The 18466-nt window shown below is 42.0% G+C and overlaps 1 protein-coding gene across 2 annotated transcripts in view; it reads left to right on the top strand.

The window, feature by feature from the left end:
- lamc3 (laminin, gamma 3) overlaps positions 1-18466 on the top strand; it is a 233034-nt gene that overhangs the window by 120871 nt on the left and 93697 nt on the right. For both annotated transcript variants that reach the window (XM_029620255.2, XM_029620254.2), the window contains exons 11-12: positions 7079-7188; positions 13676-13912. In XM_029620255.2, coding sequence (XP_029476115.2) covers positions 7079-7188; positions 13676-13912 — 347 coding nt within the window. The remainder of the gene's footprint in view (positions 1-7078; positions 7189-13675; positions 13913-18466) is intronic.

Below are 18466 nucleotides of genomic sequence, written 5' to 3' on the forward strand. Positions count from 1 at the left end.
AATGTTTACTGACACCGGCCATATTCAACTGTTGTTGAGCGTTCATAAATTAAGTTATTCTGTTCCAGCTACGTCTATTAACAATTGTCACAGCGACATTCTATTGAAATGGTAAATTGCATAGTGGAGTCCTTTGTTGAGACATGTTGCTAGCTAGCTAAGTAAATCCTGCATGAATCTGCGGGTAACTAACCAACCACGTTGAATGTTAGCTAGCTAACGATTGTTTTATTTTATTTATTTCACCTTTATTTAACCAGTTAGGCTAGTTGAGAATAAGTTCTCATTTGCAGCTGCGATCTGGCCAAGATAAAGCCTAGCAATTCGACACACAACAACACAGAGTTACACATGGAATAAACTAAACGTACAGTCAATAATACAGTAGGGGAAAAAAGTATATACAGTGAGTGCAAATGAGGTAAGATAAGGGAGTTAAGGCAATAAATAGGCCATGGTGGCAAAGTAATTACAACATAGCAATTAAACACTGGAATGGTACATATGCAGAAGATGAATGTGCAAGTTGAGTTACTGGGGTGCAAAGGAGCAAGATAAATAAATAAAGTATTGGGTTGAGGTAGATATTTTATTTAACCTTTATTTAACCAGGTAGGCAAGTTGAGAACAAGTTCTCATTTACAATTGCGACCTGGCCAAGATAAAGCAAAGCAGTTCGACAGATACAACGACACAGAGTTACACATGGAGTAAAACAAACATACAGTCAATAATACAGTATAAACAAGTCTATATACAATGTGAGCAAATGAGGTGAGAAGGGAGGTAAAGGCAAAAAATGCCATGTGTAAAGGTTTTCCTCCTCTTCGTCTGAAGAGGTGTAGCAAGGATCGAACCAAGATGCGGCGTGGTAAGTGTCCATGGTTGTTTATTTAAAAACATGAACTGAACACTCAATGAATACAACACAATAAACGTGAACAAAACCGAAACAGTACCGTGTGGCGAACAAACACGGAAACAATCACCCACAAACACAGTGAAACCCAGGCTACCTAAGTATGATTCTCAATCAGAGACAACTAATGACACCTGCCTCTGATTGAGAACCATACTAGGCCGAAACATAGAAATTCCCAAAACCTAGAAAAACAAACATAGACTGCCCACCCAACTCACGCCCTGACCATACTAAATAAATACAAAACAAAGGAAATTAAGGTCAGAACGTGACAGTACCCCCCCCCCCCCAAAGGTGCGGACTCCGGCCGCAAAACCTTGACCTATAGGGGAGGGTCTGGGTGGGCGTCTGTCCGCGGTGGCGGTTCTGGCGCGGGACGCGGACCCCACTTCAACATTGTCTTAGTCTGCCTTATTGTCCGCCTCCGTGGCTTTCTCACCATGGCCACCCCTCTCAATGACCCCACTGGACAGAGGGGCAGCTCGGGACAGAGGGGCAGGAGCTCGGGACAGAGGGGCAGGAGCTCGGGACAGAGGGGCAGGAGCTCGGGACAGAGGGGCAGGAGCTCGGGACAGAGGGACAGAGGGACAGGGGCTCTGGCGCCTCTGGGCTGAGGGGCTCTGGCGCCTCTGGGCTGAGGGGCTCTGGCGCCTCTGGGCTGGGCTGAGGGGGGCTCCGGCAGCGGCGCCGGACAGGCGGGAGGCTCCGGCGCCGGACGCTGCGGCGCCGGATAGGCGGGAGACTGCGGCAGCGGCGCCGGACAGGCGGGAGACTGCGGCAGCGGCGCCGGACAGGCGGGAGGCTCCGGCAGCGGCGCCGGACAGGTGGGACGCTCCGGCAGCGGCGCCGGACAGGCGGGACCACCTGCAGGGAGGAGACAGAGAGACAGCCTGGTGCGTGGGGCTGCCACAGGAACCACCAGGCTGGGGAGACCTTCAGGAGGCTTGGTGTTAGGAGGAGCCTGAAAGACTGGGCTGTGGGGGAGCACTGGAGCTCTGGTGCGCAACCTTGGCACCACTTCCCCAGGCTGGACTACTCTAGCCCGGACCCTCCAGAGTGCAGGCACAGGTTGAACCGGGCTGTGGGTAAGCACGGGAGATCTAGTGCTTACTACACGCACCTCTCCCTTTGGCTCCACTCTCACATTTTCCCGGCACGAGCGGAGCGCAGGCAGAGGACGCACTGCACCCTCCCAGCGCCCCGGAGACACAGCACGCAGAGCCGGCGCAGGATAACCTGGACCAAAACTGCGTACCGGCGACCAGACCCGCTGAGCAGGCACCATACGCCCTGGCTCAATGCCCACACTCGCATGGCACTCTCGGGGGGCTGCCCTATAGCGCACCGGGCTATGGGCACGCACTGGCGACACCGTGCGCTTAACCGCATAACACGGTGCCTGACCAGTAATGCGCTGCTTATCATAAGCACGAGGAGTGAGCTCAGGTCTGCTACCTGGCTTAGTACCACACCTCGTGTTCCCCCCCCCCCAAAATAATTTGGGGCTGCCTCTCGTACCTGTCGCACTGCCGTGCTGGCTTCGCCAACCTCATTCTCCTGTAGCCTTCCTTGCACTGCTCCATCGAATCCCAGGCGGGCTCCGGCACTCTCCCTGGGTCGACCGCCCACCTGTCTATCTCCTCCCAAGTCGTGTAGTCCAGATTCTGCTCTGATGCTGGCCGCTGTTGCTGCTGCTGCTGCTGTCGTCGCTGCGGTTTTTTACCACGCCGCTCAGCTTTCGCTGCCTCCAGCTCTGCTTTAGGGCGGCGATTTTCCCCAGCCTGTGCCCAGGGTCCCTCTCTGTTCAGTATCTGCTCCCATGTCCAGGAGTCCTGTGATGCTGGCCGCTGTTGCTGCTGTCGTCGCTGCGGTTTTTTACCACGCCGCTCGGTCCTTGGTGGATGGGTGATTCTGTAACGGTTTTCCTCCTCTTCGTCTGAAGAGGAGGTGTAGCAAGGATCGGACCAAGATGCGGCGTGGTAAGTGTCCATGGTTGTTTATTTAAAAACATGAACTGAACACTCAATGAATACAAAACAATAAACGTGAACAAAACCGAAACAGTACCGTGTGGCGAACAGACACGGAAACAATCACCCACAAACACACAGTGAAACCCAGGCTACCTAAGTATGATTCTCAATCAGAGACAACTAATGACACCTGCCTCTGATTGAGAACCATACTAGGCCGAAACATAGAAATTCCCAAAACCTAGAAAAACAAACATAGACAACCCACCCAACTCACGCCCTGACCATACTAAATAAATACAAAACAAAGGAAATTAAGGTCAGAACGTGACACCATGGTGGCAAAGTAAATACAATATAGCACAATAAAACACTGGAATGGTAGTTTTGCAATGGAAGAATGTGCAAAGCAGAAATAAAAAATAATGGGGTGCAAAGGAGCAAAATAAATAAATTAATTAAATACAGTTGGGAAAGAGGTAGTTGTTTGGGCTAAATTATAGGTGGGCTATGTACAGGTGCAGTAATCTGTAAGATGCTCTGACAGTTGGTGCTTAAAGCTAGTGAGGGAGATAAGTGTTTCCAGTTTCAGAGATTTTTGAAGTTCGTTCCAGTCATTGGCAGCAGAGAACTGGAAGGAGAGGCGGCCAAAGAAAGAATTGGTTTTGGGGGTGACTAGAGAGATATACCTGCTGGAGCGTGTGCTACAGGTGGGAGATGCTATGGTGACCAGCGAGCTGAGATAAGGGGGGACTTTACCTAGCAGGGTCTTGTAGATGACATGGAGCCAGTGGGTTTGGCGACGAGTATGAAGCGAGGGCCAGCCAACGAGAGCGTACAGGTCGCAATGGTGGGTAGTATATGGGGCTTTGGTGACAAAACGGATTGCACTGTGATAGACTGCATCCAATTTGTTGAGTAGGGTATTGGAGGCTATTTTGTAAATGACATCGCCAAAGTCGAGGATTGGTAGGATGGTCAGTTTTACAAGGGCATGTTTGACAGCATGAGTGAAAGGTGCTTTGTTGCGAAATAGGAAGACAATTCTAGATTTAACTTTGGATTGGAGATGTTTGATATGGGTCTGGAAGGAGAGTTTACAGTCTAACCAGACACCTAAGTATTTGTAGTTGTCCACGTATTCTAAGTCAGAGCCGTCCAGAGTAGTGATGTTGGTCAGGCGGGTAGGTGCAGGTAGCGATCGGTTGAAGAGCATGCATTTAGTTTTACTTGTATTTAAGAGCAATTGGAGGCCACGGAAGGAGAGTTGTATGGCGAGGCAATCATTTGAGAAACCAAGGCTGTCGAGTCTGCCGATGAGGATGTGGTGGTTACTTTGAAGAATCTCAAATATAAAATATATTTTATATTTCAGCATTTTGCCTAAAATACAATTTATTTGTGTTATTTCTATAAATGTCAGTATGATGCTGCATTCTTGTATAATTTTGTACAGTCACAACACCTATGGTATTTAAACACATCATTTATTGGCCACTAACAACCTGAAATGTCCTGCTGCAGTGCAGCTACACCACCAGATATGTGAGCATTAAAGAGTTATGGCCGCAGACCTATTTGCAAGAATGCATTTTTGCACTTTGCTAAATGCTTCCTAAAATCAAGAAAATAAATGCCCAATTATCACCACCAACGTAAAACTACCAGTGCTCAAGGACACTTGACGCAGAGTATATATGAATTATTTTGGGACTTGAAACTGCAATCTCTGGGTTCGGTGCCTTGTAGGTTTTGTTGTGGAAATTCTTACACAGCGACACTTCAAAGTCAATCTTCGAATAATTGTTTATTGTCAGCGCGCTAGAGATGTTCCAAAAAAGTTAATGCACCATAGTGAATGTCTGTCAGAAGCTCTACTGGGCCCCCCCCCCCCGCAGTTGTTTTATATATGGCTATACACAGATAAGTTATATTTGCATGATTTAGCATATTTCATTCATCATTACCGTTTTGTTTATTGTGACCGACCAATACTGGTTCATAACATGACCAATACCTCACAAGGCTTCTCTCTAAGCTGAAACCTTGAAACTGAGATATATTTTGTTCTCAAAATAAGGTCTGGCATACTGCCAAATTGCAGCTACTAGTAAGGATTCGTTCAGTCAGTCACTTGCATGAACAGAGAAATTGGTTTATAGAAAGGACAAACATAGAACATTGAAATTGGTAAATAGAAAAGCACAAGTATACATATTTCCATCACATTCCATCCTCATATCACATGGGTGATGATAATCATTACATTTTAATGCAAGCATTTCAATTTTAGCTTCTATTTCAAAATATGCTATACTCCTATTAAAGTAAGGGAGACCAACACAGAAAAAAAACGCACACTTCATCATTTCAAACCCTTCATTCTGGGTTGTACAATCCAATTAGTATGGTAATACTATAATCATTAGAAAGGTTATACTTCTATTAATGGGAGTGAGCATTAAAAATACACACACATACACAAGCGATCTGTAGATTCAGAGGTGAATCACTCAATGTGAACAATTGTTTCCATATCTCTTACCACAATCAGGTTGGATTGACCTATGTTTTCAATAACTGTCCCTGGGACATCAACTTAGTCACAGTATAAAACACTGTTGTTTAACAATTCTTGCTTAACAAAAACCACCTTCAATCATTATTCATCGTCCGTATCTACAGGGGGAAATGGGAGCTCATCCAGAGTTGGCAGCTCATTTGTTTCACCATCCTCTGGAGGAGCAGAAAACATGCAATCTTATCAGCCAGAGAGGCACAGATCCCCTTACAGCATGTTAATAACATTTCACAGGGAAGAGAGGTTGTTGCCAACCGTCAGTGGAAGTGTTGTAGCAGATTATGTTTTTGATGGTTATGCCAGTACGAATACAGTGCTTTCTTGACAAGATCTGTTCTGCAAGTTTTGAAAGTGAATGTGTTTGTTACTACCAATCTTCACTGTCTCTTCTGTAAACCACATGCATATCACTTGCTGATTAGCAGCGTACTGTAACAGCGGTGACCTATGAGAAGCTGGCAGATGGGGTTATTCTTTGCATGGCTTTCAGCAAACTCTTTTTGGTCTCCTATAAAGGGGGAAAGTCATCCCAATTAATGTACATTGTTCAAAAAACATTGAAGGGCTGATTTAATAAAAGGCTGATTTAAGTGCATGACTCCTTTATAGCTAGTCACCATGTAATTGTAATACTCATAAATATGCTAATGAGCCCCCGACAGCACATTGTCCCACCTACATTTCAAAATGCAGTAATGATGCTGCTTTTCTAACCAAGTGGGAAGTGGGAATTTACAACATACGACAGGGAAAATCCACATGAACAACCCTTGAACTGTTAATTACTGGTGATGTTAAGTTTGATACCGGAGCTCCAAGGCATGCGACAAAATCGCTAAGCAGTTTGTTTCGAAACAGCGTACCGATGCTTGTATCACTTTATCTGAAGCACATGATTCACAACGTCCGGTGCTTAGTTTTGTCAAACAACAACCAGATTAGTTTGGTATTGATTTCATTGATTTCAGTAGAAGACAAAAGTCTACCCTGCGCACTCGCTGCGACACATGTGACGTAATCAATAAAAATTGGGTTGTTTAAAATAATTTTGACCAGCAGGTGCCACTAGTGTACACTGTGTTAATCAATGCCTCGAGTAATGAACTGATTTTCGACACAATTGGCTGGATATTCTCAAAGATATTCTCAAGCTTTGTTTCCCCATCAATAGTAATTACTAGTGACTCCACAAGTCAGTTGATATTACACATACCCAAGACCTGTTACAATCATATCAGATCCAACTGAGAGAGAGAGACCGAGAGACCGAGAGAGAGGACTTAAAATACTGTCAACACAAACTCATAGACAAATATGACATACCCTGCTCATATATAACACATTCACACAGGACAGAGTATGAGCTGTATATCAAACAGAGATAAAGTTATAGTGTACACAGCTCCCACAGTGCACACAGCTCCCCCAATGCTAATGCAAACATCCCATACTAGATTTCAGATGTGTGATGTGGGTGATGTGAGATTTTCAGATTAATTCATGCATGCATTCCTTCATGCATTCCTTCATACAAACATACTGTCATAATATGTTGCGGTCCTCAGTAATCATGGCCCTGTGTTTGTGTTTGTCTTCTTCCAGACTTCACAAGGAGGAGACAAGACTGAGGCCTTTTCTGTCTGCCTTCGAGTTCCAAAGTCTTCTCTTCAACCTCACTGCATTCAGGATCAGCAATGCAGGAGGGCACAACTGTAAGTGTGTGTGTGTGTGCACGCCGCAAGATCAGAATGTTAACACCAACAGTGTTAAAAACTTCTTATGGCTGAGATCCCGCTAACGGGATCGATATGACAACAGCCAGTGAAAGTGCAGGGCACCAAATTCAAAACAACATAAATCCCATCATTAAAATTCCTCAGACAAACAAGTATTTCACACCATTTTAAAGATAGACTTCTTGTTAATCCCACCACAGTGTCCGATTTCAAATAGGCTTTACTGTGAAAGCACCACAAATGATTATGTTAGGTCAGAGCCACGACACAGAAAAACACAGCCATTTTTCCAGCCAAAGAGAGGAATCACAAAAATCAGAAATAGAGATAGAATTAATCACTAACCTTTGATGATCTTCATCAGAGGACACTCGTAGGACTTCATGTTACACAATACATAAAGTTCATATTTATACAAAAAAATCTCAGTATACTTTGGCGCGTTATGTTCAGATTTTGCAGAGATCCACATCAATTTACAGAAATATTCATTATAATTGTTGATGAAAATACAAGTGTTATACATGTAACTTCAGATACACGTCTCCTTAATACAACCGCTGTGTAAGATTTCAAAAAAGCTTTACGGAAAAAGCAAACCATGCAATAATCTGAGTATGGCGCTCAGAGACCAAACAAGCCAAAAAGATATCTGACATATTTTGCAGTCAGCAGAAGTCAGAAATAACATTATAAAAATTAACTTACCTTTGATGAACTTCATCAGAATGCACTCCCAGGAATCCCAGTTCCACAAAAAATGTTTGTTTTGTTCTATAATGTCCATCATTTATGTCCAAATTCCTCCTTGTTGTTAGCGTGTTCAGCCCAGTAATCTACCTTCATGACGCACGAGCAGACGAAAAGTCCAAAAGTTCCGTTACAGTCCGTAGAAACATGTCAAACGAAGTATAGAATCAATCTTTAGGATGTTTTTAACAGAAATCTTCAATAACGTTCCAACCGGAGAATTCCTTTGCCTGTAAAATTGCGATGGAACAGAGCTCGCTCTCACGTGAACGAGCGTCACGAGCTCAAGGCATTCTGGCAGAACTCATTCCCCTCTCATTCGCCCCCACTCCACAGTAGACGCATCAAACAATGTTCTAAAGACTGTTGACATCTAGTAGAAGCATTAGGAAGTGCAAAACGACCAATATCCCACTGTATCTTCAATAGGGAGTGAGTTGAAAAACAACCAACCTCAGATTTACCACTTCCTGGTTGGATTTTTCCTCAGGTTTTGCCTGCCATTTGAGTTCTGTTATACTCACAGTCATCATTCAAACAGTTTTAGAAACTTCAGAGTGTTTTCTATCCAAATATACTAATAATATGCATATATTAGCAACTGGGACTGAGTAGCAGGCAGTTTACTCTGGGCACCTCTGGGCACCTTATTCATCCAAGCTACTCAATACTGCCCCCAGCCATAAGACGTTTTAAATTAAATACTTTCTTGGAAATTACATGTGACCCACCAAAATAAGGTTAAACTAACACTTTTCAAAGTGTTGACAAACTAACACCCCTACAGTGTTGGTTCCCTAACATCATGATGTGGCAAATTCCGACTTAAAATAACACTTTATTAGAGTTGATGCTGTCACACTTTCGCAGTGTTGGGGGGATGTGTAAAGGGGGAGGGGGGGGGGGTGTAAAGCCTTATATCTGTAGTCTCTGAAAGACGACAACTTGTGTTGGGCGATCTAGATCAATGAGAGAAGACGGTCCAGATCAATGAGAGAAGACTTGAAATAGACAAGATGTCAGTAAAATCTTTGGGTAAATTACATCATCTGGTCAAACAATCTGTAGCTACAATTCTCTGCAGATTGAGGAGAAATGGCACCTCCATCGCTCTCATACCCAACGAAGCATTTAATGTCTGAGCACGAACCTGCAAAACTAAAACCCCCTTCCTCATCTCAAAGTACTGTCAGTAAACCTCCCCCAGCCCATTTACTTTGACAGATCATTATTGTCAATAGTAGCCCTTTGCAGGGAATTTTGTAGACCTGTCTTGTTTTGATAATCTGCAGAAAAAGGAAAGGTGTTATTACCGTGTAGTCTTGATTTTATCATTTTCAGTGTCCCTTACTGGTTTCTGTCCCACAGTGTTATTGTGCTCCATAACTGCAATGTGTGTTTGCTCCCTCATGCTTGTTTACCCAAAATTCCCCCATTTTGTGGCATTTTTCATCAAGGCACTGTGGAATCACTCCAGATAACCTGAGTTTAAAAAAAAAGAATGGGTAAAAATAGAAGAGGGGTAGACAAAATTGATTACATGGTCTGGAAGGTACTACCTCTAACCACCGTTAACCCCATAAAACAAACACAAACCATACAAACATCACCCAATTCATGTTTATACCATGCTTACTGTAAATTAAGCCATTTTAGCTGTCAGCTTGTAAATATTTTGGCCAACTTATCTTCATCTTGTGCAGAGCTAGGGGTTGGAAGCACATGTTGGTAGAATCAGCTTCTGTACCACCTTCCACAAAATACACAAAATACACAATTTAAGCACCCCACTAATTGTATTGATCTCTATTAGACTCGCTAGCTAAGCATACCTGACAATGGACATTTCAATATAGTCAGCTTGCTGTTACCTAACTAGAGTCACTAAATTGGCAGCAAGATTGCTAGCCAGCTGAGACTACCAACACACAAATAAAGAGTGATTTAGTTATATCGACAATTCTATTTTTAGTAACAGATTGTTTTCCAGACAAGGGTGGAATAGATGAGATACTCTTATTTGGTTACATTAGCTAGCTTACGTTAGCTAAATTCGGTCAAAGATAGAATGAACAAACAAACATGTTTACTCCGCTGAAGATAGCTACCAGTCTAGCAGTGACTACCATGGCATAGGCAACATTGATTGACATTATGTATACCAAAGATATAGCTGATGGCTTTCAGAGTTCAATACAGGACTGTAACGTTAGCTAGCTAACTAACCCAGCCAAACTGGCAAGCTAGCCAACATTAGCTTACCTCTAATTGAGAATCTTCCGTTTTGTTGTGAAGGGATAAAATCAATGGTATCGCATCACTTCTCAGCTGTTGTCTGTTCAGCCTGAGAATTCCCCTGGTAATCTTTGGTCACTGCATCATTCTTGAGATCCACAAGCCACTGGCAGAATCGGGGTGAATCTCTGGTAGGTAGAACGGAGAAAGCTAACTAGCCAGGCACAGAACACCACATGTGCAAAATGACTAACATTAGTGAAAAACACATTTTTCCAAAAATATCTTGCCTAGAGAAGTTCTCAGACTACTGTGTGTTGGTCGTTCGAAGTAAACACCAGTATTCAATTTCAATCTGCTGGTGTTAACCCCACTAGAATCAACACTCAGATATAACTTTATACCTCAACACCTGGATTGTTACACTTTTGCTGTGTGTATGTTTGTATATGTGTTTGTAGGAGTGGGAGTGCATAAGTGTGTGCACATAGTACATGCAAAGGCTAGCGTGTTTTTCATTTTTGTGCCTCCGATACTCTATTACTATGAGTATGTTTCTATTTAACCTAGACATTTTTCTTCATCAGAAAAGTTGTTAAGGTATGATATGCAAGCAGGCAATATGCTCTGTAGTCACTGTAGTGGTTCCTCTCTGCCCTGTTATTCACATTTTCCTGCCAAACATGAGAGGGCTTTACTACAGCAGTTTGTTAATAGACAGCAGTCTGGTTCCTACTTTCTGCTCTCAACCTGCTGCCCTCTCATTATCGCTGGCCTCTTCTGTTAGGCTCTGAGGAGAATCTCTCTGATAGCACCGCTGGGCCTCGCAAATATCAGCTGCCAAGTTTGTTCACTGGCAAGGGAAGTTCACTACTGGAGCTCGAGCTCACTTAGTAACAGTCTGCCTAATTCACTTTCAGATAGACACGCACGCATGCACACACGCACACACACTCTATCTGTCTAGTTTATACACACAAACACTTTTAGCCTGATAAGTGATAGAGGCACACACAGACACACATTTACATTATCAGTTAAAGGCATCTTTAGACTGAGTGACTTGTCGCTGAGTGTTCAACACACACCTGCTCTGACTGAAGCACTGGGTTGTGCCAAGTCCATCTATGCGAGAGCAGGACTTTCATTCACAGATATTGCCTGTCTGTTCTTCCAAATCTTCTGCTCTTTTTGGGGGGGATAGGGGTTTCTCTCTCTCTCTCTCTCTCTCTCTCTCTCTCTCTCTCTCATAGTGTTTAGATCAATGTACTGAGATGATCTGAGAGGGATTGCATTGGATTACAGCACATAGATGACAGAACAGCTATTCAAAGCCATTATCTCTCTTTCGGCCACTTTAATTGCGGGTGTCACAGCCACACACACATTAAAACTTACATACACACTATGCACATGCACACATTCACATTCACACTCATGTACACATACACATACAGTCGCTATCTCTCACGCACACGCACACGCACACACACACACACACACACATAAACACACTATCTCTCCCTCTTAAACACACATTCATACAACCTCTATGCACATCACGGAGGAAAACATTGCAAATTATTTGTGTCTCTAATTAGTTCTCAAACAGTGTTAGAAGTGCCTTATCTCTGCAGACGCCCAGAGACGCTAATAGGAAAATCCCACAAAGCGCTTTTCCCTCCCTCCCTGCACCAAAACACAGATTAAGGCATTCATTATTAGGCTGAATTATTTTAATGACAGGATTGTTTGTAGGTGATTTCTGTCACATTGTTGGGTGAGGATCCTGCCTGTGTGACAGCCAAGTGGTACTGGGAATGTTATGTTAGGGTAGGGAGTTGTGAGGGGTGGAAAAAGGTATGACGGGAGAGGGGGAGAGAGCAAGATGGAGAGAAGGGAGAAAGAGATGCAAAGAGAGACAGATGGAAAGGGAGCAATGAGGAGATGGACAAAAGACGAAGAGAGAGAGAGAGCGAGAGAGAGAGAGAGAGAGAGAGAGAGAGAGAGAGGTTAGCAAGCAGTCAGGGAGGATGAGTTGGTTGGGTGCTGATTTGCAGATAGTATGGTAAATGAACTGTGTTTGATAGTCGCCGAAGGATCAGGGGATCACAATTTGTTAGAGCCCAAGTTCTCTCTCTTCCTCATGCTCATCCTGGCTTTTCCCCCTCTCATTACACACACACAGGCAAAAAAAATGATCTCTTGAAAATCTCACACCCCTGATTCGCTGTGACTGACACACATGCACACACACTGTTAAAAGCCAGGCGCTGGACCTTGACTAGTGGTGGTAGTATTCTGTATGATGGCTGAGGAGGATTCAACCTGTACTATCCCCCCATCACTATTCATGAAGGAGAGAGGGATCAGTAATCCCTGTGGGTGCAGGCTCCTGCCATACCTCCACCTCTCCTCCTCTTCCTCTCCTCCATTCCTCCTCCTCCTCCCTCACTCCACTGCACTGATTTATTTTGTTTTATCAGAGATTCCCAGAGTGAGGTAGCTAGGTGTGTGTGTACACCCATGTGCATCAAATGCATTTATGCGCACGCACACACACACACACCCACACTATCATAGAGCTACAATGTGTAACAGAGTTCACATGGTGAACAGCTGGCTTGTCTTATTGGGCACCTCGGGACCTCCAGTGAATATCCAGAGAGACAGAGATGATAAAAGTGTTAGCTTTACCAGCTGATATCACTCGCACACTACTGTATCCTACAGAGCTATATTCTACACCACCCTCACGCATGGGCAAATAGCCTACAGTAAAAGACATATGGGGTGAATTCCCACCTATATACAGTGGTGGAAAATGTACTCAATTGTCGTACTTGAGTAAAAATGAAGATACCTTAATAGAAATGAACTCAAGTAAAAGTGAAAGTCACCCAGTAAAACATCACTTGAGTAAAAAGTATAAACCATTTCAAATTCCTTATACTAAGCAAACCAGAATGCAGCATTTCACTTATTTTATTTTTTATTGATGGATAGCCAGGGGCACACTCCAACACTCAGACATAATTGACAAACAAAGCATTTGTGTCCGCCAGATCAGAGACAATAGGGAAGTGTGTGAATTGGACCATTTTTCTGTCAAAATGTGACGAGTACTTTTGGGTGTCAGGGAAAATGTATGGAGTAAAAAGTACATTATTTTCTTTAGGAATGTAGTGAAGTAAAAGTTGTCAAAAATATAAATTGTAAAGTAAAGTACAGACACCCCAAATAACTTCTTAAGTAGTACTTTAAAGTATTTTTTACATAAGTACTTACACCACTGCCTATGCAACAGCAACTTGGCTAAATTCCTGATGGTCAATCACACATTATTACTGGACCATTAACTTCAGTATGTCAGAGTAGCCTTTCAGAGTACGTTTGAGCATTCATGCCCTCTCTCTCTTCCTCCTCTCTCTCCAGAGTTGGAGTTAAAGTATTAATGATCTCCAAACTCTCTCCCCAGACACGTCCCAACTCTCAGGGGTAACCCTGGCCTCCGCTGCCCACTTCTCCAGCCCTGTTACATCCTCTACCCCCCCTGCTCCCTGGGTTGAGGTGTGTACGTGCCCCCCAGGGTTTGGGGGTCAGTTCTGTGAGCTCTGTGCCCCAGGCTACACCAGAGAGGTCCCTAACAGAGGACCCCTGTCACCCTGTGTGCCCTGCACCTGCCACCAGCACGGACCCTGCCACCCTGAGACAGGTAGGAGATTTTTAATCTGTGTCTCTCGTGTTTTATTGTTCTCTCATTTTCTCTCTTTCTCTCTTTACCTCTCTTTCTCTCTTCTCATATCCTCTCTCTTTTCTCCACCTTCGCTTTTCTTCCCTTCCCTACTCTTTTCTACTCTTCTCTCTGCACACTGAAAGCAAATGGTTCTATATAGTGCCAAATAAGGGTTCTTTGGCTTGTAAAATAAGCAGAACCCTTTTTGGTGCTATATGAAACCTTTTTTCATAATGTTCTAAATGGAACCTGTTTGGTGATGTAAAGAACCCTTTCTTAAAGTTCTGTGAAGATACATTAAAAAAAGGTTCTACATAGCACCAAAAAAAGGTTCCGCAATGGTAACAACCCTTTTGAGGGCTATATAGAACCCTTTTTTATGATTCTTTATAAAACATTTATGGAGAATGGTTCCATAAAGAAGATTTCACAATCTCAAAGGTTCTTTGTAGAACCACAGATTTTTTTTATTTATTCTGGTTTAATAGCCATATTGTATTGTTAAAATTACATAGTTTCTATTATTGTGTTTATAAGTCTGGAAAAGGGTTGAATATTTTCTCATTATTTTACAAATGTTCCATCCCAAGAATAAATCACTTTTCTCCTGGGTAACCCGGTATTTCCAGCCAAAAAATGGAAGTGTCATTCAAAAGTCATATAAAGCATATAAATGTCTAGATTTAATTAGAGCTTGGATCAGTCTGATGCTACCTGAGACTGATGAGCCATATATTAAATACATTTTATAAGCCCTACATTTACGATAAGGTTCCATATAGCACCATCCTTGAGCCCAAGCCCAAAGAAACCCAAATTATTGTGCCGATATCCAATACATATACTGACTGTATGATATAGGCTACTGAACATTATGCACGACAGAAAAACATAAAAGCCCATAGATGTAGCTAGCTGTATGCTCTCTTGGGTAAATAAATTAAACTAGCTCCAGTAGGCTAATCTTTTTGAGTGTGAACTGTATTACTGTACTGTGTGGTATTATACTGTATTATATGGACCGGAATTACGCACATTGTTCAAACGATGATAAAGCAATAGAGAACATTTGATTCTGGTGCAGCACATGCGGCCTACAAATATACAAGTATAGGCTAGCAAATTTTTTTTAATTTTGAAATATAATAGGGCGTATTTGTATTATTGGTAGGCTGAAACTTTCATAATATTTCCCCTAATGTTATTGGCTTACCTCTTCTTTCTCTCTCTATTGTTGCTTCATTCCTTCCTCGCTTTCAACAGTTAAACGAAATATGTTTTTTTGTCCTTATCATCCTGATTAATATAGGACTAGAATTAGATGGAGAAGGCTTTCACTTCACTTCACAAAGATTGAATGGTTATGGGTCTGAATAAATAACTGCTATAGCCTACCGCCATTGTGCGTTTGCTGTTCTATTGGCTGCTGTATTAAACATTCAGCAAAAAAAAGAGCTTGCGTCCCTCTTCGAATAGTCTATTGGTATAAGAAATGCTAAAATAAAATACTGTCCAGCAAGCTATTATATTATACTTTTTTACTTCTGACAGTGTAACCGATGTGAAATGGCTAGCTAGTTAGCGCACACCGCGCTAACCAGCTATCCATTTCACATCGGTTACACTGTCACAAGTAAAAAACGTACCATAATGAGATGATAGGTCTACATGCATAGTGAACTGTGCTCCATACTGAGATGGGTCTGTCCCCACCCTGATCGTTGATTCATCATGCAGAGGATGTAGAGAAGCCAGATTTAGACATTGCATATCATTTAACAGTTCCATTTCACACCATGCTGTTAATATATATAATTTATTTAAATTTAACGGTTTCTCGCAGTTATTTATCCCAAGAAAAAGGAGTGGTTTTGGGCGGTACATCCCGGTAAATCTTGGTAACCGGGTTCCCGTCATTCAACCCTAGTCTGGAATGGTTGGGAGTGCCCGAAGAGAGAATTGAAAACTACTGAATCAGTCAACCGTTCTCAATTTATGCAAGATCCTATGTGAGTTTTTCACAACACACTGTTTCTGAGCATATATAACATAGTGTAATATAACATATGAGAAACTGGGTGGCACAAGAAAAGCTGTGTGGAAACCAGACCCAAAATATTTAAATGAGCTACCACCCATACATTTTAATTATCACTAAAAGAGCAAAGTACCCTTTTATGAACTATAAAGAACAATTGAAGAGCTCAAAGGGTTCAAACGGCTCCCCTACCTAAAGAACCCCTAAGGAACACTCATTTTGTTCGTCTCTCTCTCTCTCTCTCTCTCTCTCTCTCTCTCTCCAACTCATATCTTTCTATCACCCTTTTAGATTACTCTACATACAAGAAAGCATTTTAAATAGTACCAGATAGGGGTTATTTCCTTGTAGCCACAAGAAAACCTTTAATTGGTGCTATATATCCTCTGCGGGATTGGTGTGTCCCCTGCAGGACGGTTGAGCTAACGTAGGGTAATGTGATTAGCATGAGGTTGTAGGTAACAAACAAAAAAATCCAAGGACATAGACATATCTGATATTGGCAGAAAGCTTCAATTCTTGTTAATATAACTGCACTGTCCAATTTACAGTAGCTATTACAGTGAAAGAATACCATGCTATTGTTTGAAGAGAATGCACAATTACGAACTTGAAAATGTATTCATAAACCAATTAGACACATTTAGGCAGTCTTGATAGAACATTTTGAATATATGTGCAATGGTCCATTGGATCAGTCTAAAACTTTGCACATACATTGCTGCCATCTAGTGGCCAAAATCTAAATTGCGCCTGGGCTGGAATAATGCATTGTGGCCTTTCTCTTGCATTTCAAAGAGGATGGTACAAAAAACAACATTTTTCTTGGTATTATCTTTTAGCAGATATAATGTGTTACATTCTTCTACATTAATTTCACATTTCCACGAACTTCGAAGTGTTTCCTTTCAAATGGTATCAAGAATATGCATATCCTTGCTTCAGGTCCTGAGCTACAGGCAGTTAGATTTGGGTATGTCATTTTTGGTGAAAATTGAAAAAAAGGGTTGAATCCTTAAGAGGACAACCCTTTCTTGAAGGTTCAATAAATAACCATGGAACCTGTATGGTGCTATAAAGAACCTTTTCCTCAGGTTCTATAAATACCTATTAATTAAAAACATGTTCTACAGTGCCTTCAATACGCAATAACGTCAAAGTGGAAAGTTTTTTTTTAAATTAATGAAACATTAAAAGCTGAAATGTCTTGAGTCAATACGTTTTAAACCCTTGTCTTATGATAAGCCTAGTGTTCAGGAGTAAAAATGTGCTTAACAAGTCATATTAGTTGCATGGACTCACTCTGTGTGCAATATTAGTGTTTAACATGATTTTTTTGAATGATCACCTCATCTCTGTACCCCACACATACAATTATCTGTAAGGTCTCTCAGTCGAGAAGTGAAATTCAAACACAGATTCAACCACAAAGACGAGGAAGGTTTTCTAATGCCTCTCAAAGAATGACACCTAGCATTTCGCGTCACCCGCAATAACATCTGCTGAATATGTGTATGTGACCAATAACATTTGATTTGATTTGACCTAATGGTAGATATATACATTTAAAAAATCTGACATTGAATATCCCTTTGAGCATGGTGGAGTTATTAATTACACATTAGGAGGTGTATCAATACACCCAGTTACTACAAAGATACAGGCGTACTTCCTAACTCAATTGCCACTCAGGAATTTCACCATGAGGTCAATGGTGACTTTACAATAGTTACAGAGATGAATGGCTGTGAAAGGGCTAAACTAAGGATGGATCAACAACATTGTAGTTACTCCACAATACTAACATAACTGACAGAGTGAAAAGACAGAAGCATGTAGAGAACTAAATATTCCAAAACATCCTGTTTCCCACAAGGCACTAAAGTAATACTGCAAAGAAAATTGACAAAGCAATTAGCTTTTTGTCCTGGCTCCATCATGTTATGGGTATGCTTGTAATCGTTAAGGACTGGGGAGTTTTTCAGGATAAAAATTACACTAAATGGAGCTAAGCACAGGCAAAATCCTAGAGAAAAACTAGGTTGAACCTGCTTTTCACCAGACACTGGGAGATGAATTCACCTTTCAGCAGGACAATAACCTAAAACACAAGGCCAAATCTACACTGGAGTTGTTTACCAAGAAGACAGTTAACATCATTAAGAGAATATTATGTTACCATTGATGTATAAAAATGAGCGATACGGTGATGTCACCTTGTCCCCTTAATAATGAATCCAAGTGTTTCATATCAGGAAGGGGACAAGTAACTTTATGATCAAACTTTATAAATGTAGAAGCAACATTTGGTCACCATACTTTGATCTGGTTTCCTTTAAATATTATCCAATTTCATGAAAAACATGATTTTATCTGTTCACTCCTTGGGCATTATTATTGTGTTAATTGGGCAGGTTGAATCAAGTAAGCTACCTCTGGAACAGCTAGACGTCCCTGGGGAGAGAATTGAGAACCACTGACTTTAGTCAAGCATT

Source organism: Oncorhynchus nerka, linkage group LG19, assembly GCF_034236695.1.
Source record: "Oncorhynchus nerka isolate Pitt River linkage group LG19, Oner_Uvic_2.0, whole genome shotgun sequence".
NCBI lineage: Eukaryota > Metazoa > Chordata > Actinopteri > Salmoniformes > Salmonidae > Oncorhynchus > Oncorhynchus nerka.